Here is a 27570-nt window from a genome sequence, read left to right on the forward strand (position 1 = left end):
TGAGGAAGAGTATGGGGGAACACACAGAACCCTGAGGCACTCCAACATGGATGGAGAAATATGATGAGAAAAAGCCATCTACTATGGCATACAATGAACGAATCTTACTATGGCCTTAGTCCAAATGTGGGTGAGATTAGCAAGGAGGTCAGCTGTACAACAAAAATGGAAGAATACATCGTGGTGATCACTAATTAACTGAGGAGTCTCAAGGTAATGAACAAGCTGTTTGTTGATAACTTTTTATATCACTTTTGAAAGTACTGAGGTGAGAGCAATGGGATGATAGTTAGATGGCTGACTTTTGTCTCCCTCTTCTCATAGAGAATGGATGTAGGCTTGCTTCCAATCTTCTGGTTTCACATTTTGCTTCCAACGCATGCATAACAGATAATGGTAAATGTCCCCCAACCATCCCAGATGCCCAACATACAATGCCCCTATATCCTTTTGTCAGGAAGAGATCAGAAAAATATTGTTCAAATTAGACACAAAAAAAAAGTCTATAGGCCCTGATGGCATTTCTCCAATTGTTCTGAAAGTTTGTGCACCAGAACTGACTCCAATCGTATGTCACCCATATATACTCTCTTACTCCACTGATATCTATCTTACAATCTGGAAACTGGCCTATATTCAACCCGTTCCAGAAAAGGGCGATAAGTCGCTGTTGTCTAACTACTCCCATATCTCACTTACCTCAGTCTTGTCTAAAATAATGGAAAAAAATCATAAATTCCCAACTCCTACATTACCTTGAAGGCACCAACCAAATAAACAAGTATGGATTCCATCACTGCCGATCAACAGGAGATCTGCTCACGTGTCACCCATCTCTGGACAAATGCCTTGGAGAAGTTTGACGAACCTCAAGTGGTTGCACTTGATATTTCCAAAGCTTTTCACCAGATCTGGCACAAAGGCTTACTAAGCAACCAACATCATTTGGTCTGTCTCAGCACTTCTGTAGTTGGATTGCCAGCTTTCTGTCTGGATGCACACTGTGTGTGATGGTGGACAGTTCCTTATCCTCTTACCATTCAACTAATGCCAGGGTTCCACAAGGTTCTGTCCTCTCACTAACTCTCTTCCTGCTATATATCAATGACCTATTTCAGTTGACCTCCATACACAGTTTTGCAGATGACAGCACATTGCACTCCTCCCTTTCATTTGATAAACCTTACTCTACACAATTCACCTCAACTTAAAGAACATCAACCACCACTGCCTTCAATTCTGATCTCCGAGCCATCCTCCAATGGGATTCAGATATCCTTATCAATTTCAATGCTAATAAAAAGTTTCTGTCTTATTTCTCATAAAAAAGAACCATTTTTTTCCAGTATTCTTTTTGACGATACCCAAATTTCCAGACAATTTGAGATTTCTCTTCTTGGAATTACTTTGGAACTCCTCCTGGCACAAACACATCACAACCATTGCATCTTCAGCTTAAAAAAATCTAGGATTTCTCTTTCCCTCAAAATATCACTTCATTTCTGCAATATGTACATTCTACAAACATTTCCATGGGAAATGTTCATCTGAAATAACATCAATAATTCCACCACTTAGTACTAAGCTTGTTGGAACACGTGCAGCTGCTGCTCAACATCCCTTCACAGTGCACCTTGAAACAAACAGAACAAGTTTCTTTTCCTCTTCCTTCATCCCTGCAAATGCTGTATTGTGGAACAGTCTTCCCCCTGTTGTTTTTCGCAAGAAATACAATATACAGTCTTTCAAATTAAATGTAAACAAGTTCTATCCCAACCTACTATCCATATACGGTACTTATAATAAAAATAAAAGATATAAAAATAATAATAATAAAAGAAATAAAAATAACAATAATAAAAAAAAATAAAAATAATTTAAGAAATGCCGTTGGGTAGATGCCATAGAAAATAAAAGTTTATATACACAATACAAAGTAGGTGTCAATTCTGGAGCACAACTGAAAGAATACCATCCAGACTAAGAGCCTTGTTACTATCATGATTAATGAGAGTTTTTTTCTGGTGTCATTTTGGTAAAAGTTCAGAGTAGGCATGAAAGAGGCTGTTTGTGGAAGTATGGGAGGCAAATTGCTTTGGTCATCCAGGCAGGAGTTGGAGGGAAAAAACAGATGACAAGCAGTCTGCCTTTTCCTTGGGTGAGGTCATGAAGCCATCAGGATGCAAGAGAGGTGGTAACATGGAATGGCAGAAGTTATGCCCAATAGCCTTAGCAATGAAACTAGGAGGCTACCAGTTGAGAAGGATGCGAGTTGATTGCATTTCATTCTTACGAAGTCTGCTTAGGAATCGTTGATAACATTTCTTTACACATGCTTCTAGCTGTTGTGTAAGCTAAATGAGAAGCTGGAGTTTTTAATTTTAGCCATTTAACATAAGCTGCATTTTTTTCACTGATACCAGTCACTTTTTTTTTTTTTTTTTTTTTTAAATAACCAAGACCTGGATACAGGTTGGGGATTTACTATGGAATGGAGAATGAAGACTCTCATTCCAGTCAAGATTATTTCGGTTACTAGTTCACTGCAGGTGTTCAGGCAGACTGTCATCATGATGGATGCCAAATGCAGTTCTATTAGAAAAAAGAGATCAGGTTTTGATGTCTGTAAGTGGTGGCATATGTCACTAATGTTTGTTATAATGCCTTGAATGTTGGTGAAATGAACATGGAAGTGTTTTTATTGGAAAAGGATTTGGTATTATTTAAGGGGGTTGGGAAGTATTTTATTATTTGCTCAATTTTATTTTTTATGGGAGATTTCTTCTATCTGCAGTTAAATTGCTAGTATTTATATGATTAACTTTCATGTGTAGGGTGGTTGATTCAGAAAACAAAGTGAAGGAGCATGCAGCTGGGGCGAAAGATTTGTGTACTCACAAATCGGGGGGAGAGCCCAGATTAAACTCCAAGTGTGACCTCAGACAGTGTCCCCCTGCATATCATTGTCCTGTATCAAGGCACAACCTTGGAGAGTAAGCAAAGGCAGAATTATTCAGCAGCTAATCGGAAAGTTTCCAACCTATGAGTTACACCACTGGGTTTAGTCCTGTACCTATCTGGTGGCCAGCCTGTAGAAAATTGTTTTACTGTTGCACCCTCAAATGAAGCATAAACTGGCTCCTAGTAGAAAATGGTAATAGTGTAATGATTATGCCCAGCAAGACCATCACCCAAACTCCATGTGAAAAGAGGGGGGGGGGGCAAAAACTGGAGGCCCTACTCTGGGAGGGAAACATTGGAGAAGCTACTTCATACCTCAAAAAGGGAGGATGGTGGTTTCACTAGATAGTGAAAGACATCTACCACCTAGAGGTCTAGTTGGAATTTCCTCACAAGTAGGGAAGATATGCGTTTAAGGTGACTGATGATACAAAACTGAAGAGAACAAATGCTGATAAAAGTGATGTGGCTATCCTACAGGCTGATTTAAATAGACTGGTATTGTAGGCAAAGGATAATGATTGTCAATTTAATGCTACAAAATGTAAGGTTATGCACTTCGGATTGAAAAGGTTACATGCAGTGTATCATATTGATGGTATTGGATTGCAGGAACTGAAGAGAACAAATGATGAGTCTAGGGAGTTGGGAATAATGGTCGACAGAAAGTTGAAGTTCATAGACTATATGCAAAAGTTGGTAAAATAGCTCAAAGGATAACTCAGATGTTGAAAAACATGCTAACAAGTAAAGATAACTAAGTTATTGTCCCTCTTTATAAAGCTATGATTTAGCCACTTCTCTGCTACTGTGCGTAGGTTTGGTCACTTGAGTATCAGGAGATGGTAGAGAGGATTCAAATTCCATGAATTTCTAGGGAAGTGACTGGTCTGGCAAAGAAGTCTGTTCAACAAACTGTTGTCCTATGGTCTGTTTTTCATCTTTGTAAGCAGGTATACAGTTTCTTCTATAGCGGTTCACTGGGTGGTGTCATGCTGAATCATTTCCTCTCCTCAGATTTCTCCATAAATGGAGGAATACCTTACTCTGTTCTTTCACCTGTATCCCTTTCTCTTACATATATAAGTTCAGACAGAGCATTCTGCTGGAATGATAAATAAGAATAAATTTGAAATATCAATATCTAACCTCTCCTGTCCAAACTGGCTTTTATGACTAGAGTCAATACTAGTATGGTGATAAATCTAATCACAGAATCCTGTGATTGACATGAAGCTTGCTTCTGTTGTCAATCAACAGAATCCTGTTGAGTGACATGAAGCTTGTTTCTTAAAAGTTGTGAGGTCTGTGCTCATTCCAAACTCCACATCCTTATCTATAACTTTAGATGAGTTTAAATGTTTACCTCTAATATAAACAGATTCTGGTAACTGAGCTGAACTATATCTGTGATCCAAATAGAACTTCTACTGTGCCCTCTATATGCTAACAAAAATCTTTTATATGATAACACATTGAGTAAGATAAACAAATCTAATTCTAATTCACTGTACAGAATACCTAGAATTAGTTTTTAATGAAAAAAAAATTAAAGAATTTAAAGAAAATCATTTGCCACTATGCACCTAGTGGCAAAAATCTTACGTATTTCATTCATGACATTATTTATCTGGGGGAAAAAAATGGATGAAATCCACGCCTTGAATATTCATGTATTCAAACAGCTGGAGATAATAAATTAAGTTTAAAATACAATTACATGTATGGTGTAATCAAAGAGTTAGATGTGTGGATAACTTTAGTTGTTGGTAGTTTTTCACTACAGACTTTGCAATATAAATTCATGATATCAAATTAAATAAAATATTTTTCCTGCTAAATAATATTTCACTGTGTTAATCTTTGAGTGGAAACATTCTGTCATAGTATATAAGCACTATCAATAAGTTATTAGCAGGAATAATTTATAAGTATAATGGGGGAAAAAATAAATAAAGGAATTAAAATCTTAATTTGGAACCCTCTACTGTTGGTTTGGTACTTCCAATGTTGAGTTTCAGATGCCATGTCATTATACTAAAAAGAAATTTACAAGTGTTAAGTTGGAGTTCAGCTAAATACAGATTGTCTCCCAGATTTCTGGCGAATTAATGTCACCATACTTATTGATGTCAGGTGAGTGTTTCATTGCTGCTGAATCCAAAAACAGTCTCCCCAGTTCGTAGTAATTTTTGTGCAGCATTTGGATCTTCTTCCATCTAATCCTGTTTTTATTTCTGTATTTATTTGAAAATTTATTTTTTCATTTTATTGATCCCCTATACAGGAGAAAGAAGGACCTAAAAGCACATCAGTGTTGTGTCTGGGATGCTGGTGAGGACTCAAAGAAGTTTATTGACCCCCCCCCCCCCTTTTGAGAGTTGCATGTTGTAGTTTTTTGGAAATATTTCTTGTTGTAGGGGCTATTCCAGAGGATGGAGGTAAATGGAATAAAAGAGGGAAGAAGAAAAGCAGGTTCGGTGTGTATGCAGTTGTACAGAAAAGGGATGCTAGGCAGCTACTGCTTTTGTATTTTGCTCCACTGAACTGGCAAAGAACCAGTTCATTGAAGTACCTATAGAATAGACACAGAGCCAAACTCTGTGCCTATGAGATAGAAGTTCAAGTGAATCTGTAAGAGAGGGATCATCCATGAGACAAATTGCTCTCCTCTGGACAGCACCAAGATTTAGAAGGTGATACCTAAAGTATGGATTCCTGACTAAAACTTGCCATACCAATGTTACAAAATGCATTTTTTTCCCCTGAGGCAAATGTTGATAGTTCTTTCTGTCTATGCACAGTAAACCAATTCAAGCCTAAGGTACTTCATACTCTCCAGAATGTGACAAACAAAGTTTGTCCTTTGTTTCAGATATGTCCTGGATATATGGGAAGGTTGATGTTTTTGCAGAACACTTCTGAAACAATAGCAGGTGTGCTTAATAAATAAAAGCTTAATATGCCCTTCAGGCCGCATATAATGCAAATTATGGAAGAAAGGAATGGGAGTAGGCACTCAGTATTCTATCTATTTTACAGGGATTACAGCAATTAACTAAAAATATATTATGAAGTTGGGATGTTCAGTGGCATAACTGTTCCAGTTATGCCACTGAAGTGGCAAAGTTGCATAACTGGAACAGATAGCCTTGGCTCTGTGTTTTAGTGTTACTAGAATACTTGATTGTGAGACTCATGCTGTGTATAGAGTATGACATCTGCAACTTATCTCCAAATGTGTAAATACCTTTCATTGTTTGCATACATGTGTGTTTGTATGTTCACTTTCTACAAATAAAACGAGATAATGCACCATTTCAAATATGTCAGAATTATTTCATTCTTTTTTTCTATTTTGAAGTGCATTTTATGATGTAGGCTCTTTAAATGAACTAAAAATATATCTAATGCATCTGGACCATGAAGCCAACTAGCAAACAAAAGACTGTTTTAGCCTTATTTGTTAGTTTACACTCAGTTCAGTTTAATGGAATGAATACAGCACAGAAAAATAATTAAACAGGTTAATTTATATTTCATCTCTGTCACAGAGACGTCATCATGGATACAATATTAAATAGCACACACAAAACAATAAGTGGTATCAGAAGCCTCACTGAAGGAGATCCATTGATAGGTACATATGATAGGTACGCATACCTATCATACCTCTATTTAAACTCATTCACTGATGAAGCACTCACAACCACCTCTGGCAAGCCATGCACCACCCTCCAGTAAAAAAATCTAGTCCTAACACCCTCGATAACCACACACTTCCACTTCCATGGATGACCTAGTTCTCTCTCTCTCTCTCTTCATTCTGTATACTAAAATAAAAAAAGTCTTCAGTGTCAATCCTATAAAGTCCCTTCAATAAGTTATATGTCTTCATCATGTCACCTCTTTTTTGCTTACCAGTTAGATTTTGAAGACAACAGAGAACCAATCTATTCTCAATGGAAGCATTCCATAGACCTGCCACAAACTTTTGTCACTCACCTCTGAATCCTCTCCACCACTTTTTCATCCCTATGGAATCCAAAAGTCCAGAACTGCATACAGTAGTCCAGATGTGACATTATTAAAGCTTTCTATGGGGGAACAATAACTCTCCATCTTTGCTTGTTAGAGTGTTCTTAAACAACAAAGTAATCTGATGTGCTTTTTTTTTGGCTACCTTCACAATATGCCCTTTAAACTTCAACTTCCTGTCATAATCACCCAATGAGACCCAATGGCCTCATAAGTTTGTTGCAGTTCAGTTCCATAAATACAGTACACAGCTTGTGCTCTCTTCTTCCAAAAGTGCATCACCTTACAACTGGCAACAATTAACCGGTAACCATTTACTTCTGACTATAATACTAGTCTATTCAAGTTTCCCTGTAGGGTATCTGCATCATCTTCATTTATCATCTCTCTTCACAGTTTGGCATCATCAGCCAACTGAATATTTCTTGTCAAATCATTTCTTATACCACTGATGTACAAATTACACAACAAAGGAACTAGTACTGGGCCCTCCATTAGACTACTGGTCACATGCTCTTTCCTAGATTCAATCCAAATCGTCACATCCACATCCATTCCCATTTGCTCCAATTTATGTAACAGAATCCTATGTGGAATCCTGACCAGAAGCCTAAAGTCCCATGATAGGCACACTATGGGTGCTGTTGGCTGTTTAGCAGGCCTAAGAATTAAACCATCCCATATCTTGGAAAGTTTAACACAATCATATTTATTCAAATGAGATCTTCTGCTAATTATAGAAATGAGCTAAATATAAAAATTAAGAAATCATGGGAATATAACAAAGATCTGGATTTAAGCTTTCTAGATCTGGAAAAGGCGAATGACAAAGTACCAAGAGAAAGGCTATTCAAAATGTTACAGTTATGTGGTGTCAATGGAGACTAATAGCAAGTAATATGTAGTCTTTATTTGAGTTGTAGATCAGCAGTTAGAATTGAAGGCAGTACAGGAAGATGGTTTAATGTTAAATCTGGTGTCAGACAAGGATGTACATTATCCCCTCTGTTATTCATTATCTATATGGATCACATTATGAAGGAAAGTGATATTAAACCTGATATCAAAATTGGAGATGTCAATGTCAGCTCTTTCCTTTATTCAGATGATGTTATACTTCTAAATAAATCTCCTACAAGTCTGCAAGATTCTCTGACTAAATTGAATAACTGTTGTAATAGATATGGTATGAAGGTCAGCATTAAAAAGACAAAGAAACTGAAAATAGGCAGAAACATTGAAAATATCAACTGCATTGTCAATGAACAACCTATAGAAAAAGTAAAACATTTCAGTTTATTTTTCACTTGGTTAAACTATAATAAATTTAGTTTAGTCCTTTATCCAAGTGTGAGCAAACAAAGTTTGCGCCTGAAAATATCTTCAGGACTGGGGTAAGGTAGTACAACACCGGGAAACTCGTAGCAAAGGAGAACCAAGCTAACGTCACTCCTATCTCAGTATGTCCCATAATGCAAAACACATCTCCTTACGGATATGTATAATGTTATGCATTAAAGGAAGGATCACTACCCAGACTAGCTTCAATCTTTACTGAGGTCTCTTCAGTGGGAGCCAGGCCCAGAAGTGGAGATAGCATGCATTAGCAAGGTCATCTCTACCTATAGGAGTTGCCAAATGGTGTGCCACCTTTTTATTAAATTACTGTGGATTTAGAGAAAGATGTTGAAAGGGAGATACTGAGATAGGAGTGATGTTAGCTTGGTCCACCTTTGCTACAAGTTGCCCGGTGTTGAACTACCTTACCCCAGTCCTGAAGATATTTTCAGGTGTAAACTTTGTTTGCTCACACTTGGATAAAGGATTACACTAAATTTATTATAGTCTAACCAAGTGAAAAATAAACTTTCAACATCTTTCTCGAAATCCAGAGTAATTTAATAAAAAGGTGGCACACCTTTTGGCAACTCCTATAGGTAAAGATGACCTTGCCATTGCTTCTGCCTGGCATCTCCACTTCTGGGCCTGGCTCCCACTGAAGAGACCTCAATAAAGGTCGAAACTAGTCTGGGTAGTGGCCCTTCCCTTAATGCATAGCATTATACATATACATATCCGCAAGGAGATGTGTTTTGCATTAGCGGAGATACTAAGATAGGAGTGATGTTAGCTTGGTCCACCTTTGCCCAGTATTGTACTACCTTACCCCAGTCCTGAAGATATTTTCAGGTGCAAACTTTGTTTGCTCACACTTGGATAAAGGATTAAACTAAATTTAATATAAAACATTTCAGCTACTTAGGCATGATTTTTAGTGAAAATGGTAAATTGAATATGGAAATAGACAACAGAATCAACAAAGGTGGGATGGTAGGAAGTCAAATGAATAAATTTAATAGGAATAAGAGAGAAATTAGTCAAAGCACTATATTAGCTGTATACAAGACAGTGTTAAAATCAATTTTAACTTATGGATCTAAGAACTGGGTTAGAAATAAAACACTTGACCAAAGACTAGATACCATAGATATGAGTCCTGAGAAAGATGAGGGGTGTGAACAGATGGCATCAATGGCAATATCATATTAAAAACGAGGATATTAGGAAAGAACTTGACATTGTCAGCATCCATGAATGTGTTAGCAGAGCTAATCTCAGGTGGTATGATCACTTAAACAGAGGAAGATAAGATATAGGTGGACTGATGCAGTAAAAAGTGCCTTAGAAGGCAGAAATAAAAGATCTCCTAATGCTGGAGTCTTGACAGTTAACAGATTGATTTGGAGGAAAATTATAGATAGGAAGTTGGTAATAATGTAAGTGTTTGATTTAGTACTATCATATCCTGTACAAACCTCGAGGATACATGTCAGGAATTTTATGATGATGATGTTCCAACATATAAATATGCACAAATTTACATGGAGAGAAGATGCAAGAAATAAGAAAAGTATCACTGACTATGTTATAGTTGAAAGCAATGTTTTCCCACTGGTTTGGGACATAAGAGTATATACAGGAATTGAAATAGGAAGTGATCACTTTAGTTTTGAGCAGAATAAAACTGAATATCACACTGAAAAGAAGATTGCATAAGAAAGTTTCAAAATGAATAAGGTTAGCAGCTTTTAAAGGTGGACCGTAGACTCAAATACACAAACATTATTCAAGAAAAACTGAAAGAGTTTGAAAACAAGAATCAAACGTTGGCAAAAGATACAGTGGTAAACCCAAAAGAAAACTGACTGATTCGGAAAGGAGACTCAGGAAGTTAAAGATGCAGTGAAGGAAACGAAGAAAGCATATGAAAAGATCATGGAAAGTAAGTCAGCTTGTGCTCTTAGAGAATACAGAGAAAAACAAAGAACTGTGTAAAACTAAATGTCATGGGAAGACTTTGGTAAGAACATTGAAGATAAATATCAGCAAGATGGCAAAATATTTTGGAGATTATTGAAAAAGCTCAGAAATGGAGGTAAAAGGACTTTAAAGGAATCAGAGATGATAAAGGTGATATGAAAACTAAAGATAATGATATTCTGGATGCCTGGAGTAATTACTTTGAAAGACTGCTAAAAAACAATTAGTGTCAACATGATGGAATAAAACTCCCAACAGGAATGCATATCAATATTTGAAGTAGAAAAAACATCAAAAGCCTGAAATGTGGAAAGGCAGCTGGAGTAGATGATATTCAACCAGAAATGCTCAAGTATGGAGTTATAAAAGTCTTGCAGTGGCTGCACTGCATACTTCAGTAGGCCTGGTGAGAGAGACAAATTCAAGATGATGCGAGTAGAACTCTCATAGTACCCATACACGAAAAACGGAAATAAAACTGAATGTGAGAATTGCAAAGGTATTTCCTTACTGAGTGTTCCTGGTAAGATTTATGCAAATATCGATACAAAATTAATAACGGAAAAAACTCACGTACAAAGATTATTTAATAGTATAATTTTCGTCTGTGTGTCACAGGCATCTTTTTATTATTATTTTTTTTTTTTTTAATTTTTATTTTTTTTTTTTTTTAGGAAAGTTATTGAACTTTTTAGTTACCTTACACCAGCTACTTAGGTGGTGCTTTTTGGAATTGTCAGTTATTGTTTAATTTGAGCTTAATGTACTGAAGATGCCTGTGACACACAGGCGAAAATTATACTATTAAATAATCTTTGTATGTGAGGTTTTTATTTTTTCCTCGTTATTAATTTTCTATCGATATGTCTTCTCACAGTATACCCCTTTTAAAACTTATTTATGCAAATATACTTCAGAAACAGTCGAGAAGGATTGTGAAAGAGAAGCTTGTTGAATAACAAGCTGAATTCAGGCCAAATAGAGGCTGTCAGGATCAGATTTTCACTTTACAACAAATAGTTTAGAAATTTTGGGAATATAATAAAGATCTGTATTTAAGCTTTGAAAATGATACAGTTAAATGGTGTCAATGGGGAATTACATCAAGCAATATTTAGTCTTTATTTGAGTTGTAAGTCGGCAGTGAGAATTGTAGGAAGTACAGGAAGATGGTTTGATGTCAGACAAGGATGTACATTACTCTCTCTGTGATTCATTATCTATATGGATCACATTATGAAGGTAAGTGGTATTAAATCTGATATCAAAATTTGCAATGTTAATCTTAGCTCTTTACTTCATGCAGATGATGTTATACTTCATGAATAAATCCAGTACAAGTGTGCAAGATTCCATGACTAAATTAGATGATGATAAACTACATCATCATAAAATGCCATCCAAATTCACTTCTACTTTGATAACTGATACAACCTCAAAGTCATTTCATTTCAATGGAATATAGTATAGTTAACTCTCATTACAACAAACAATGTCATAAAAATCCTTTAAGCAGAGATTAAGCATGCTATACTGAGAAAATAGGGCATTATGGATGCAGCATAAGATAAGTGGAAATAACCAACTGCATTAGGATTACAAAGACCAGGCAAGGCAGGTATCTTGGTTGGTGTGGGTAGCTAAAGTGAACAGCAGTTAGCTAATGAAGCCAAAAAGAATCCTAAGAAGTTCTTTCAATATGTAGTCAGCAAAAGAAAGAAAGATAATTGGAAGGATGACATTGATTGGAGAAAATGGTATAAGTCCACTACACCTTCTGCTGTTGCAGAAAGTGTAGTGGAGATACTCAATGAGCAGTTCATGAAGGTCTTTCAATCTTGTGAATGTGACTTCATGGAGAGATTGAAAGCAGTTGATGATGGGGAGGAGAGACTGACTGTAAGTGAGCAAGAGGTGTATGAGGAATTGAGCAAACTTGATGTTAATAAGGCTGTGGGACTTGATAATATATCACCAAGTATTCTGAAGGAATGTGAAAGAGAGTTGACGCCGGCCTTCACATATTTTTTTAACACGAGCCTTGCACTGGGTCAATTTCCTATGGAGTCGAAGGAGGGCAAGATTGTGGCACTTCATAAAGGAGGTGATAGAACTCAAGCATCAAACTATATGTTTGATGCTTGATTTCTATCACCTCAACAACTTAACCACAACACCTGACACACAGGTGTTGGACAGAGGAAAAGGATACACAGTAATATACTCGGATTTCGCAAAGGCTTTTGATAGATTACCACATCATAAGCTGATAGTCAAACTAGAGTGGATGGGGTTGGATATCGGATTAGTGTATTGGATTGGAGATGCTATCTGATAGGTATCAACAAGTTGTGTATGGGGAAGCGATATCCAGGAAAAGGAAAGTTACTAGTGGAGTGCCTCAGGTGTCTGTTTTATGGCCATTACTATTTAACTTGTATGTAATGATATTAGTGAAGATTTGGATGGAGATATTCAGTTGTTTGCAGATGATGCAAAGTTGGGACGAACCATGAAGAGTAGAGAAGATGTTGTGGCCTTACAAGAAAACTTGAATAAATTGAGTGATTGGGAATGGGGATGCGAGTTCTATGTTGCAAAATGTAAGGTTTTAAAATTTGGAAAACGAAGATGGGATGCAGAATTTATGCTTGGTGAGGATATATTGTCGGAGGTGGAGGAAATAAGAGATCCGGGGATGATAGTGGATAAAGATCTGAAATTTAGCAGACACATAGCCAAAATTGTGAAGTCAACACAAGGGCTTCTGGGAATAATGCAGAGAACACTGACTTGCAGAAGTAGGGAGATTCTAGTTCCAATGTATAAGGCTTTGATTAGGCCACACATGGACTATTGTGCCCAGATTTGGTCACCTGGTTTTCAGAAGGATGAAGAGATGTTGGAAAAGGTCCAGTGGCATCTGACTAAGGTAGTTTCTAACCTCTGGAATATCGAGTATGAGGAAAGATTGAGAAGATGCAATTTGCAGAGTCTGGTGGACAGGAGGAAGAGAGGAGATATGATAGAGACCTACAAGTTAGTAAAGGGCTGTTACAGGATTAATGTTGGAGAGGTTCTACAGAAAATAGTGGGAGATCAGGGGAGAACCAGAGGTCATCCCTGGAAACTGTATAAAGAGGGTGTGAGTAGGAGAGTGAGAAGCGGGTTTTTTCCATGCAAAGTTGTGAATGATTGGAATGCCTTGCCTGAGAGTGTGGTGTCTGCAGAGAATTTGAGTGTGTTTAAAGCATGGTATGATGAGCTGTGTATGATAAAAGGACCTCACAGATTAGTCTTTAACTCCATGGGGTCTTGGGTAATAATAAAAAAAGTCACAAGTGCCATAAGATGCTAACTGAAAGAAAATCCATAGCACACAAGCCACTAAAAACTAACTATTTGTGTAGTCCCTACAAGTTTGCTACTTAATACTTTGGTATATAAATATATTGTTAAAATATCCTCGGTCATGAAATTCTGTGCAAGTATGGTATGAATGAATGGCAAATAAACTTCCAAGGGGATGATGCATACAATGCAATGTTATCAGGAGAAGAATAAAAGGCTATTTCTGAAAGTTGTAAAAAAGTGTGTAGTGAAAAAGGAAATAAGGAGCAGATTTTTATTTTAACATGGCATATTGTGCATAACTGCTATGAGAGGGAATGATTTCAGGTTCAGTAACAGATATGCTGCTCTTTGAGCAAGTAACTTCATGGAGATCTATTATTAATAATAATAGGATAATTAATAAAACCATACTCACTTTTTCATAAAGCTAATGATACTTTTTCTGTCATTTTCACCTTCATATTTATGCATCAGATTGGCATTTCTGTAAATAAATAAATATTAAACAAACACACAGCAATTCAGACATATCTACCCAAGTTGGATATCACTGGATGATATCTAACTTGGATAGATATCATCCAGTGATATCTATCCTAATAAGGAAGACAGGATAGTGGATGCATCTGGCAATCTCTAGCAAGAATAACAGATTGGAAGACAAGGGGGAGATGTTTGTTTGTTATACATACCATAATGAATGTCAAGATACTGTGCATGTTTGAAAGTATGTATGTTTGTATATATAGATGCACATCATGCTTTTTCATCATTAACTGAAAAAAGTTGGTTAGTTTCACTGAAATGAAATTATTACATACTTGATGATAATTTTCTCTCATTTATTCTCTTCAAGAGATATATGACAAATCTACCATATGTCAAGTCAAAATAGTGATGGAGTGTGAAATTATTACTCCAACATGCATCATTCTCCAGTGCTTTGCATAATTGATGCTGATCATCAAAAACAATTGAGAAAAGGATACATAACATACTTTTGTTTACAAAATTATGATCATACCGATAGCCCTGTTCCAGTTGACTGTTCATAAAGGAACAAGTTTATTTTCATTGTTCAAGTGATCTGTCTCATGATCATATGAAATAACATCATTAGAGTAGTTTGTGTGTGTGTGTGTAAGCACGTAATTTTTTGATTATGAATATACATGGATTAAATTTAATATATCAAGAAACCGTGAACCACACCCATAAAAAGTTTCAAACACAGGGATAGTGTGTGTGTGTGCATGTGCAACAAATTCATGTTTTTCATAGCATATGTAATAGATGAAGGGCAATACAAAGGAAAAGGCAATAAAATGTGAACAGGTGAGTATGGGAAAACAGTAAAAAGACAAGTGTATACACATCTTTTTAGCACACACTAGGGGGCAACACTATATACAGGTGAAGCAAAAATTAGTTAAACATAGACTGAATTAAAGCGTAGTAACAAAAGAGGGTTAAAGTTAGATGAGAAAATGTGAGAAACTGGATGAAGAAGAGGTGGAAGTAAGATTGCATAATGCACAATGAGACTAAACGAGAGATAAAAAGAATAGCAAAATTTTTGGTGCACAGTTTGTAACATAACGAGATTAACCAGTAAGTATGAGAAAGAAAGGATATTAAATGGTATTATCATTATTATTATGGGCGACTCCAAGGAGTCCTTAGACTCATCAAGGGAGGCCCTAAACATCATGTCCATCACAACTATTCGACATTCACATAGTATCTATCATGCTTTGCCTTGAACTCAATCACTGTCCTAGCACCCACAGCAGACTCAGGCAGCTTATTCCACTCTTTCACCACTCTAAAAGTAAAAAACTCAGCTCTAGAACCCTAACTAACCACACTCTTGCCCAGCTTCCATGGATGTCCCCTAGTCCTGTTCTCAAAAATATCCTCTGAATTAACTGAACTAACCTAACTTAACCCTTCAGCAATTTGAATGTCTCAATCATATCTCCCCTTTTCTACCTATCAACCAATTTCTGCAACCCACAAATCTTCAACCTGTTTTCATAAGGTTCATTCCATAGACCTGCTATCATCTTGGTCACTCGCCTCTGGATCCTCTCAACCTCCTCCCCATCAAGAAGAAACCTAGGTGACCAGATCTGGGCACAGTAATCAAGATAAGGTCTTATCAAGGCTCGATTCAGAGGAACAATAACTTGCTTATCTCTGCTCGTCAAAGTATTCTTCAGCATCAAATTATTTGATGATGCGATGTGCCCGCTAAACTTGAACTCCATATCCACCAACACTCCCAAGTCCCTGGACTCATCAATCTCCTGGAGTACAGTTCCACCAATGTGATATACTGCTGCTAATCGTTTCACCCCAAAATGCATAACCTTACACTTTGCCACATTAAATTGACATCCATTCTCCTTAGCCCAGTCCTCAAAACTATCCAAACCATCCTGCAAAATGTTGACATCCTGAGCACTATTGCTCTATCTAACTTTGCATCATCCGAAAACAGATGCACAGTTCCTCTCAGATCTTTTCCTATATCGTTAATGAACAAATTAAACAGTAGTGGTCCAAGAACAGAACCCTGCGGCACACCACTAGTCACAAGCCGTCTTTGGGACTCTACACCTTAGTAAACTACTCTCTGGTATATCTCCATCAACCATCCTCCTATCCATCTCACCAACCCTATATCCATTCTCATATATTGCAGTTTACAGAACAGACTTCCATGTGGTATCCAGTCAAAGGCCTTAGAAAGTCCAGTAGAATCACTGTAAACCCATTACCCTTATCCAGTTCAGTCACTGTGTTATAAAACCTGACCAAGTTACTGAGACATGATCTACCTTTCACAAAACCATGCTGTCCCCCATACAGTATCTCATTTTCATCAATCCATTCCTGTATTTTTTCCTTGACTACTTTCTCCAAGACCTTGACAATGACTCCTGATATGCTGATCGGTCGGTAATTTGCAACATTAGTCTTGGATCCTCCTTTATGCAGTGGACTATTTTCCCATCTTTCCACCCCTTTGGGACTAAACCAGACCCCGAGACTCAGATTAAACAACAAGGTCAAGGGCACTGACAATTCTTTAGCTGATTCACGTAAGACCAGTGCTGATATACCACCCAATCTCACAGATGTATTCACATTAAGGTTCTGTAATAGACTATTCAACCTCCACTTCATTCACCACAATTCCCATATAAACTAATGGTTCCTTCATTCCTTCAACTTCACCACCTGGATGATATACTCTTGCAAAGTGCTCACTCAGTAATTCCACTATATCGACCGATTCAATGACCTCCCTACCATCGGCGTTCCTTAAAATCATTCTGCCGTGTACAGTTTTTCTTTTACTAGCAGCATATTGAAAGAACAGTTTGGGATTCTCTTTAGCTTGCATGGCTAATTTCCTTTCATAATCCGTTTTTGCTTTTCTCACCACACTCGTTACCCATCTGGCCTGCACTTTATACCGTTCATATGCCTGCAAGTCACCTTTCTCCTTAAATTCCTTCCACAGTTGTTTCTTTTTTTGCAACTCAAATTTAATGGTGTTATTCATCCATTTAACCTCTACGTGATTTACTATTCGGACTCTAGGTATACAGTTAGCTATAACCTCCTGCAAATGCTCCTTAACCACTTCCCATGCCCTATCAACATCCATTCCTTGCAGTTTTACATGCCATGGCACCGAACCAAGCAATCTCCTAAGCTTGTCATACTTGCCAGCACGGGAATTCCACATGTACCCTGTCTTAATCGAAAATTTCACATGTTTAGCCACCTCCCAGGTCAATATCCTATGATCACTCTCACCAACAGGTGGTAAATATTGTCATATTCATTACAGTCAAATTCTCAGATGCTATTACTAGGTCAAGCACTCTTGAACCCCTAGTATTTTCCATTACATGCTGTCTCAGATATATATCCTTCAGTAATTGGATAAAATCCAGTTCCTTCCTCACATGTGTCCTCTCCTCCTTCCAATCAATATTACCATAGTTGAAATCCCCCATAATAATTACCCTCCTTCCACTCATTTCATCAATTTGCCTATGCATACTATCCCCCCCCTCTATTCAATTACCTGGTCTATAACAGCACACAACTGTACATTTTGTTCCGTTAGTCTCAATCTCACATCAAATAGCCTCAAATGAGCTCTTTTTCACTATCCTGCAATACAACTTCTATTCTCCTTGGTTGCAGTTCATCAGCTATCATCAATAACACTTCTCCTCCTCTCCCCCCCATTTTATTCACTCTGTCCCTCCTGAAGACGCTATACCCTAGACATTCTATCCCATCTTCTAACTATATCATCTTCTGTCAGCCATGTTTCACTAATGCCAATAACCTGTGGCCACAAAGAGCCAACCAAGGCCAAAAATTCTTCCTTCTTGTTCTTAATACTCCTGGCATTAGTATACATGAAATGCAGAGGTCCATTTGTCCCACCCCAATCTTGGTGGATTATACTAACTATCCCATTCTGATTTCTTGTCCTTCGTACTGGTTCAGGCACATTATAAACATTCTTACACTCGACTGCCTCACTGATGTCTGCATATCAACTTCCTCCCCTCCTTAATAGTTCTAGTTTTCCTACTTTTGCACATCCACTCTCATTTCACTCAGCAACACTTTTTCCAGTCTTCACACACCACATCCATTCAAATGTAAGCCATCCATCTTGTACAAATCCTTTCGCCCAACAAACTCACTCCACAAACTCCACACCACACCATCTGCATAAAGTCATTTGCGATTATGGCCTTCCTTCTAAACTCTTCTCTGTCATATGTGGCAACAGACTCACTATCCTAACTCTGTCATTCTTTTCTTTTGCTACCTCTAATAATTCCTTCACATCCTCTCTCATATCAAATTTATCTCCTTTCAAATCATTTGATCCCGCTACAACTATCATTTCTTCCACCGTCTGCTTCCACGCTCTAATACTCTCACTTACATACTTAATTTTCGCACCAGGTAAGTATGATTGAGTCAAACTCTTATCTATCACACCCCTTACTAACGAGTCACCGTACAACACTCTTTCCTTCATTTCTGAAACACTCTCAATCATGCGCTTATTATTCCTTTCGTACACTTGCTTATTTCCGTTTGCCAAGGTGCTCGGGAAAGAGTTTCGCAGTCACTCCAACTGCCACTTCGCTCTATGTATTACTCTGTGATCAGCAATCATTACAGCTAATTTCTCATTTTTTTCATCATTCAACCCATTTTCTTTCTCTGTATAATTACTCCCACTCTCTCTTTCATCACCACTCTCGTTGCTATCTTGTACGACATCACAATTTACTGTCAAACCACTATTTTCTCTGACATTCTGACTTTCTTCTACAACAACTATCTCACGACCTGACCCACACTTCAATTCCTCACTTTCCTTACACATTCAGTGGGAGACTGCTATCGTTATCTATGCAACCTCCAGCCTCTTTCGGGAATGCATGCATACCACACATGTCACACTGGACGGATTCCCTTACATTAAAGATTTTTGAACAAAGACGGCGAAATCTTGGTCACCATTGTTTTTCGTCGCATTGCCACCATGTGCTACACTATATCTTTATCGTATCTTTAAACTACTAGTTTAATTAAAGCGGAAATCACATCAAAAATCACACAGTCACACCAAGCTACCAAAAACAAACAATACTACGTCAAGATTAAATCAATAGTGCCGAGTTTAAACCAATTGGTTTAAGTCAAGATTCAACCCATTTTCTTTCTCTGTATAATTACTCCCACTCTCTCTTTCATCACCACTCTCATTGCTATCTTGTACGACATCACAATTTACTGTCAAACCACTATTTTCTCTGACATTCTGACTTTCTTCTACAACAACTATCTCACGACCTGACCCACACTTCAATTCCTCACTTTCCTTACACATTCAGTGGGAGACTGCTATCGTTATCTATCCAACCTCCAGCCTCTTTCGGGAATGCATGCATACCACACATGTCACACTGGACGGATTTCCTTACATTAAAGATTTTTGAACAAAGACGGCGAAATCTTGGTCACCATTGTTTTTCGTCGCATTGCCACCATGTGCTACACTATATCTTTATCGTATCTTTAAACTACTAGTTTAATTAAAGCGGAAATCACATCAAAAATCACACAGTCACACCAAGCTACCAAAAACAAACAATACTACGTCAAGATTAAATCAATAGTGCCGAGTTTAAACCAATTGGTTTAAGTCAAGATTAAACCAATAGAGAGCTGGAGCTCTCTGCAAACACTACACACCATGTAGCCCTCTAGCGGAATACATGATGATATAAAGTTTTAATGATTAGGGAGTGCTAGTTGAATGAGTAATGAAATCATATTTTCTAAATGCAAAGATGAATAAGATGATGAAAATGTATGTACTGAAAGCCAGCATGCGCAAAGGAAGATATCTAGATAAACAATCACATAGAGCCAGGGCTATTTGTTCCAATGATTAAGTTCTTTCCACAGATTTCAACTATCTGTGCCATAACCTCTTGGCCAATGGCTACAGGTATCACAAAATAGATAAGACGCATAGTCCCCCCCTCCTCTCCAAACACATACAAAGAAAAAACAACACTATTCCTATTCCATATATATGAGTAACATCTAATATATATGTATCTCATAGTACATGTCAAATTAGCAAGTTTGATCTGCTCTCCAAAACATGACTCAGCCTACTAGTGACATACAGGAAGATCCATTAACATTTGTCTTGGAGAACATAAAAAAATACATTCAGTACCACTGTGAGTATATTTTTTTGGCCCCTAAACGATTACACTGAGTTTTTTTATGGACCAATGAATTTAATGATAAATTATGCCAACAAGTTTCACCAACTGGGCTGTTTGGCTTCATCAGGGCATACAAAACGGTAAAGACAACTGAAAGTCGCTAGTACACAGAGAGCCAGGGCTATTTGTTCTAATGTTCTCAATTGTATGTACTAGCGACTTTGAGTTGTGTTTACCATTTTGTATGCCCTGAAGAAGCCAAACAGCCCAGTTTGTGAAACTTGTTGGCATAATTTATCATTAAATTCATTGGTCCATAAAAAAAAAAAAAAACAGCGTAATATTTTTTTTAATTCAGTACCATTATTATAGCAAGTCTTTAAGTCTTCTCTGCCAAAACTTATTATAGCAAGTCTTCTCTGCCAAAACTTTAAGTGACTGGCATCTTAAGATAAACTCCTACACAATTGTAATAACTTCATTTATACAATATTAGAGGGACTTTAGATCTTTTGTCTATTACAGTTTCAATTGTTTCATTTACTCACTACCATATATAAACTGTAACATGTTGTTTGGTTCAACCATTACAACTATTAAAACCTCTTGTGTTCTTATCATGGAAGCTTGGTTTCTTGGAATTCAAGTACCCTCACAGTGAAGTGAGGGTACTTGAATTCCAAGAAACCAAGCTTCTATGATAAGAACACAAGAGGTTTTAATAGTTGTAATGGTTTGTGATCTTCTTTGGTGATCAATGTTCACAACTGTAAATAGCTCCCTTTTTCCATTTCCACTCATCAAGCTCAAGGAGAAGTTGAGGTATTTGTCATGAGTAATAACCTAAAGCAAAATCCTTCATTTCCCACCCAGAAGTTCTCTCTACTCTTCAAACACTTGGGATCTTTTAACCAGTCTTCTTTCCAGGTACACTGTTGAGGTGACCTCTTTTGTTATTTCAGATCATCAACTCATCCAAGTTTTGTCTCTAGTGGCATACTCTTCCAACAACTATTCACAATTTCATATCCTTTGGAAAAGTGACAATGCCATGTGGGAGATCTCCTAAACTTTCTCTCCTCCTTTCCATGGTCAGGCTATTTTATTCTCAAGATCTCAATGCATATTGTGATCATGTCAAAAAAAGAAATTATCCATGTTGGAATGAGGACCTTCACTGTTCAATCAACTCAAAATTCACCTAAATATACGTGCTATTTTCCAAGGAGCATGGCAAAGCAGTTCATGAAAACACCCAGCATATCAAAACTGGTTGCAAACAAAATCTCCACCTTCATTCGCCTGAATAAGAAAAAGGCTTCTGCTACTGATGGCATTGCATCAATTGTACTCAATAGATGAGTGAGTGAGTTCCTGAACAAAATAGGTGGCGCTAGCGTCGCCGTAGCACGTGGCGGTGAATTTGAGCTGTGCAGAAGAAAGTGCAAAAGAAATTTTTAATCGGTGAATAGTCCGCTTTTTTCCCCATTTTTCTACGTTTTTGAGTACTAAATTGTTTCTCTGAATACGAGTGTACTTCAATGGTTGTTTTTTGGAAGTTAGTTGCTGTCGCGATATAATATATTTTGGTACCATTGGAATCGAACGCGTAACGGTGGAAGACAAAACGAAGCTAAGTTACTGTATTTAGTTATATTTCATTTTATTTAGTACTTAAATGTTCTGATGTTTGTACTTTTTTCCCTCTTTATTAAAGATTACACTACTCGGCAGTAAGGAATGATGGTGGATTCAGCAGCAGTCGCAAGTTGCGTAATGCCAAGTCCTCCGCCATTTAAGAACTCAATTATTAGCAATATCATAAGGGACTTTGTGGCATGCAGTACTTGCGGCATGTATGCTTCTCGGGAATTACATATGTGGCTTATTAAAGAGAGTGGAGAGCATATGTGCGCCAAATGCAGGCAGTTGGAGGAAATAAGTACATTAGATATATCGATATCTGACTTTGCTCCAGGAATGGGGAATGAATGTAGGAAGACAAGTAGTGTGATAGGAGAGAATGAGAAAATAATAGTTGATAGTGTGGAAGGTGTGAGTGACTGTGAAAGTTTAGGCGATGGTTTTGTTTGGGAGAGTGAATTTAGATTAAGAGTGACTGACCTGCAGAGGGAGATAGATGAGTTGAAAGAGGAGGTGGAATGTCTTGTGAATGAGAGCAGAAGTATGAAAGATAAGATTAGGAGAATGGAAGAGATAAATGAAAGGCGAATCAGAGTAGGAGATATAGAGAATTTAGGGAGTATGAGTGAGAGGTATGGGGGTGCTAGAAGAGGAGAGAATGGAAACAGTAGAAGAGAGGGAATGAGAGAGAGGTATGGGAATGCTAGCAGACGAGAGGATGGAAACAGTAGGAGAGATGGAATGAGAGAGAGATATGGAAGTGCTAGAAGAGGGGAGAATGGAAACGGTAGGAGAGATGAAATGAGAGAGAGGTATGGGAATGCTAGAAGACGAGAGGATGGAAACAGTAGTAGGAGAGACAGAATGAGAGAGGGATATGGAAGTGCTAGAAGTGGAGAAAATGGAAACAGTAGGAGAGAGGGAATGAGAGAGATGTATGGGAGTGCTAGAAGAGAAGAGAATGGAAATAGTAGAAGAGAGAGGTATGGGAATGAAAGAAGAGGAGAGAATGGAAACAATAGGAGAGAGGGAATGGTAAGAGGTATAATGTATGGCGACTCAATGATCCGTGGTGTTCAAGATAGGATGCGTGAGGAGTGTTTGCCAGGAGGAACAATAGAAAGGGTGGCTATGGCAATTAAGAGAGGTGAAATGGATGAGATGATTGTGATGGTAGGAACAAATGACTTGAGTGGTAATGTAAGTCGGGCAGCAAGAGATATGAGATTTTTGCTCGAGACTGCACGGAAGAAGACAGAGAGAGGAAAAACAGTGTGCGTGTTGCCTAGGTATGATAATGATGAGCTGAGCAGAAGAGCGGTGATATTGAATGGCATAATAGCGAGAATGTGTGACAAAAGAGGACTGGTATATGTGGATGCTTGGAGTGCATTTGAGGAAAGAGAGGAATTGTATGCGAGAGACCGTTTACATTTGAATGAGGAAGGATGTAGGCATCTGAAGAGATTGCTGTTCTGAACGAGTCAGTGTGACCCAGGGAGGATGATAGCAGGGATGGCCTCTTGTGGGAATGGATACTTGGGAGAAGGGAGACAATGTCAGGTAACACTGAGCCCAGTGGAGTCTAGAAGAGATAATGCTGGGTATAGAAACAATGGCATTTATATGCTTTATACTAATGCCAGGAGTATCCGGAATAAGGGAGAGGAATTGGTGGCGCAGATAGCAACAGACTGGCCAAAAATTATTGCGATCACCGAGACGTAGTTGACAAAAGGGGATATAACAACAGGAATAGAAGTCGCTGGGTATAGCATTTTTCGTCAGGATAGGAGGGGAAAGCGTGGTGGCGGGGTACTGCTTATGATAAGTGATGACCTACGTCCTCTAAGAGTGGAGAATTTGGAAGGAAGTGAGACAAATGATTTTGAGAGCGTATGGTGTGAGGTAGAGGTAGGCAAGACAGGATATTTAGTGGGGTGTTGCTACAGACCCAGGAGCACAGAGGATGGGGACCAGGAGATGTTTAGACAGCTAAGTTTGGCAAGTGCAAGAAGAATGATTGTTATGGGAGATTTTAACTTCAGTAGTATAAATTGGAGAGAGGAAGATGCATATAGCAATAGGGGAATGGAATTTCTAGAATTCTTGAGGGACAAATGTCTTAGGCAACATGTAACAGAGGGAACAAGAGGTTCAAAAGTTTTGGATTTGGTTATAACATCAGAAGAGTTGATAATAACTGAGTTGACGTCTCTCCCACCAGTTGGAGAGAGTGACCATATGGTGTTGACTTGGAAAATGAATAGACATGCAGGAGTATCAAAGAGACGGGAACTTATGTGGAATTATAAGACAGGTGATTATAATAGTCTTAGACGTCAACTTCAGGAAGTTTCGTGAAGGCAGGAATTGGAAGGCCGGGATATCACTAGTGCATGGGAAATTGTGAAAGAATATTTGTTATCAGCAATGGTAAGTTGTATACCACGAGTGAAGAAGAGGACGCAATTTGGAGTAAAGTCGATGACGAACAATATTAAACAGGAATTGCATACGAAAAAGAGGCAATGGAAGAGATATAAGGAGACAGGTGAAGAGATGCATGAGGAATATAAGACACAGGCCAGAAGAGTGACTAGTGTGGTAAGGAAAGCGAAACTGGAATATGAGAGGAGATTGGCCCTAAGATCCAAAGAAAATCCTAGGGAATTTTTTAGCTATGTGGCCAGTAGGAGGAGAAATGACTGTGGAAGAATGATATTGTGGGATAAAAATGGGAATAGAGTGACTGATGCAGAGGACATAGTGGAATTGTTCAATGAACACTTTATTGGAGTATTTCATCCTAGAGGAGTCAGTTTTAATGCTAGAGGGATAGGACTGGTTCGAGGTCTGGAGGTACAGGAGGAGAGTGTGTTTCAGATACTGAGTACTCTGGATGTCAGTAAAGCCGTGGGACTGGATGATATTTCACTACGAGTTTTGAGAGAATGTGCTAAGGAATTGACAGTGCCTTTAACGTGGCTTTTCAATGAAAGTCTGGCTTTGGCAAAGGTGCCCAGGGAATGGAAGGAAGGTAAGATAGTGCCATTGCATAAGGGTGGTAACAGACTGGAAGTATCTAATTATAGGCCAGTCTGTGTGTCATTAGTAGTTGTTAAGATCTTGGAGAAAGTAGTGAGGGACCGTATACAGCATTGGGCAGATGAGGGTAATGTTATCTGTGAGAATCAACATGGATTTGTGAAAGGACGCTCTTGTTTTAGCAATATGCTAGCCTTTTATAATAAAGTTTCAAGAACATTAGATGAGGGAAAGGTATATACTGCAATTTTCTTAGACTTGGGGAAGGCATTTGACAGGGTGCCACATGATAAGCTGATATTTAAGTTGCAGCACATGGGTCTGGATGTCAGATTGGTCAACTGGATTCAGGATTGGCTGTCTGATAGGTATCAGAGAGTTGTGTATGGTGGAGCAGTTTCAAGGAGGCAGAGGGTTACAAGTGGAGTCCCACAGGGCTCAGTACTAGGACCTATATTGTTTAACCTTTATATCAATGACATAGCCAGTGGATTTCAGGGGGATATTCAGTTGTTTACGGATGATGCGAAGCTGGGAAGGATTATTAGTAATAGTGCAGATGTGGTAGCCCTGCAAGAGGATTTAAATAAGCTAGATAGATGGGAAAATGAATGGGGGTGTCAGTTTAATGCAGCAAAATGTATGGTCTTGAAATTTGGGAAACATCGATGGGATGCTGCATACTCTATGGGAGGAGTTATACTGGAGGAAGTAGGGGAGACAAGAGATCTGGGGTTGATGATTGATAGAAACCTGAAGTTTAGGGGACATATTGCAAAGGTGGTGAAGGTAACACAGAGGATTGCTGCTATTATGAGAAGGACACTGACCTGTAGAGATAAGAGGGTTATCATTCCGTTGTATAAGTCTCTGATCAGACCACACTTGGACTATTGTTCTCAGATTTGGTCCCCAGGGGGTCCCCATTTGAAGGGGATAAATTAACTGTGGAAAGGATACAAAGACGGATGACAAAGATGGTTTCAGGACTGTACAAGGATAGTTATGAGGATCGGCTGAGAGAATGCGGACTGCAGAGTTTGGTGGATAGAAGAAGGAGAGGTGATATGATTGAGACTTTTAAACTGTTGAGAGGTGGTTACAGGGTGGACACTGGGGAGTTCTTTCGCTTGGTTGAACAGCGGGAAGGAGTGATGACAAGAGGCCATCCCTGGAAGTTACGAAAGGAAACTGTGAGCAAGAGGGTAAGGAGTGGTTTCTTTGTGTGGAGAGTGGTTGAGCCATGGAATGCATTGCCTGATGGAGTGGTGGGAGCGAGAACAGTCAGTAAGTTTAAAGAGTGGTATGATAGACTTTGTGTTTCTCAGGGAGGGACCTCCCCTCGATGAGTCTTGACAGACTTTATGTCTTAGGAAGGACCTCCCTCGATGAGTCTTTTGACTCCTTGGAGGCCTGAACAATAATAATAATAATAATAATAACACCTGCTCTTTCTCAACTTTACGCATCCTAAACATCTGAAAAGAGGTGATAAGTATCTACCATCAAAATATAGACCTACTGTTCACACCTCAATGTTGTCTAAAGTAATGAAGAAGTCATCAACAACCAACTTCTTAAACACCAGAAGAAATGTCAACTAATTAATAACTACCAATACAGATTTTGCAATGAAGACCTACAGAGAAGTCTCTCAACTACAAGTGAAAAATATCAGTGTATACCAGGGAGAAATTGTGCTATGACTTGATGTTTTCAAGGCATTCAATATGGTTTGGCATCAAGAGCTTCTCAGCAAATTACCAATCTTCCTCCCTTTGCAATTGGATGGCCAGTTTTTCTCAGGTTTGTCACTACATGTGATGGTGGAAGGAATTCTCTTTAGACTTTCCAATTAATAGAGGTGTTCTTCCCCAGAATCTGTTATTTCCTTCCCTCTCCTCTTCGTATACATAAACGACCTTCTCCAACTAACCTAAAACCATCTTTAAAACAGTTATGTTAATGACAGCACTCTCCACTCATCCTTCTCATACACAACAAACATATGACAAACTGTGCGGTGCAGTGCAGTGCCCAAACATCTCAAGATTCAAATTTCATTTACAATAAGTGTCCAAAATACTAATCTCCATACCATCTTTCAAGGGAAACATACTTTTTCACCTTTAATGCTTCTAAAACAAAGGTTGGGCTTTTATCTCATGAAAAAAAGACATTAGTTCTTTCCATGATTTTGATAATGCTCAACCTCAAGATCAGATCTCTCTTCATGGAAAGACTCTTAATCCTACCCTTTCTGGCACAAGTACATCAGTTCTATTGCATCTCTGCTTCTGCAACACTTGGCATCCGTTTTCAAAAGTTACATCCCTCCAGATATTTAGTCAGTACAAATATCCCCTATCTAGCTAACAGTGGAATACTGCTCTCACATTTAGAG

General features: G+C 38.1%; 1 protein-coding gene across 5 annotated transcripts in view; it reads right to left on the bottom strand.

Moving 5' to 3' along the window:
• The window catches only part of LOC150099108 (protein disulfide-isomerase A5), a 953872-nt gene that overhangs the window by 538459 nt on the left and 387843 nt on the right, over window positions 1-27570 (bottom strand). For all 5 annotated transcript variants that reach the window (XR_016549469.1, XM_090404751.1, XM_090404750.1 and 2 more), the window contains exon 10: window positions 14090-14158. Coding sequence is in view for 4 of the 5 variants with exons in the window: in XM_090404751.1 (XP_090260877.1) it covers window positions 14090-14158 (69 nt within the window). In the remaining variant the exon portion in view is untranslated. The remainder of the gene's footprint in view (window positions 1-14089; window positions 14159-27570) is intronic.

This window comes from Typopeltis vanoorti, chromosome 15, assembly GCF_054136105.1.
Source record: "Typopeltis vanoorti isolate ZY-2024b chromosome 15, IOZ_Tvanoo_1.0, whole genome shotgun sequence".
NCBI lineage: Eukaryota > Metazoa > Arthropoda > Arachnida > Uropygi > Thelyphonidae > Typopeltis > Typopeltis vanoorti.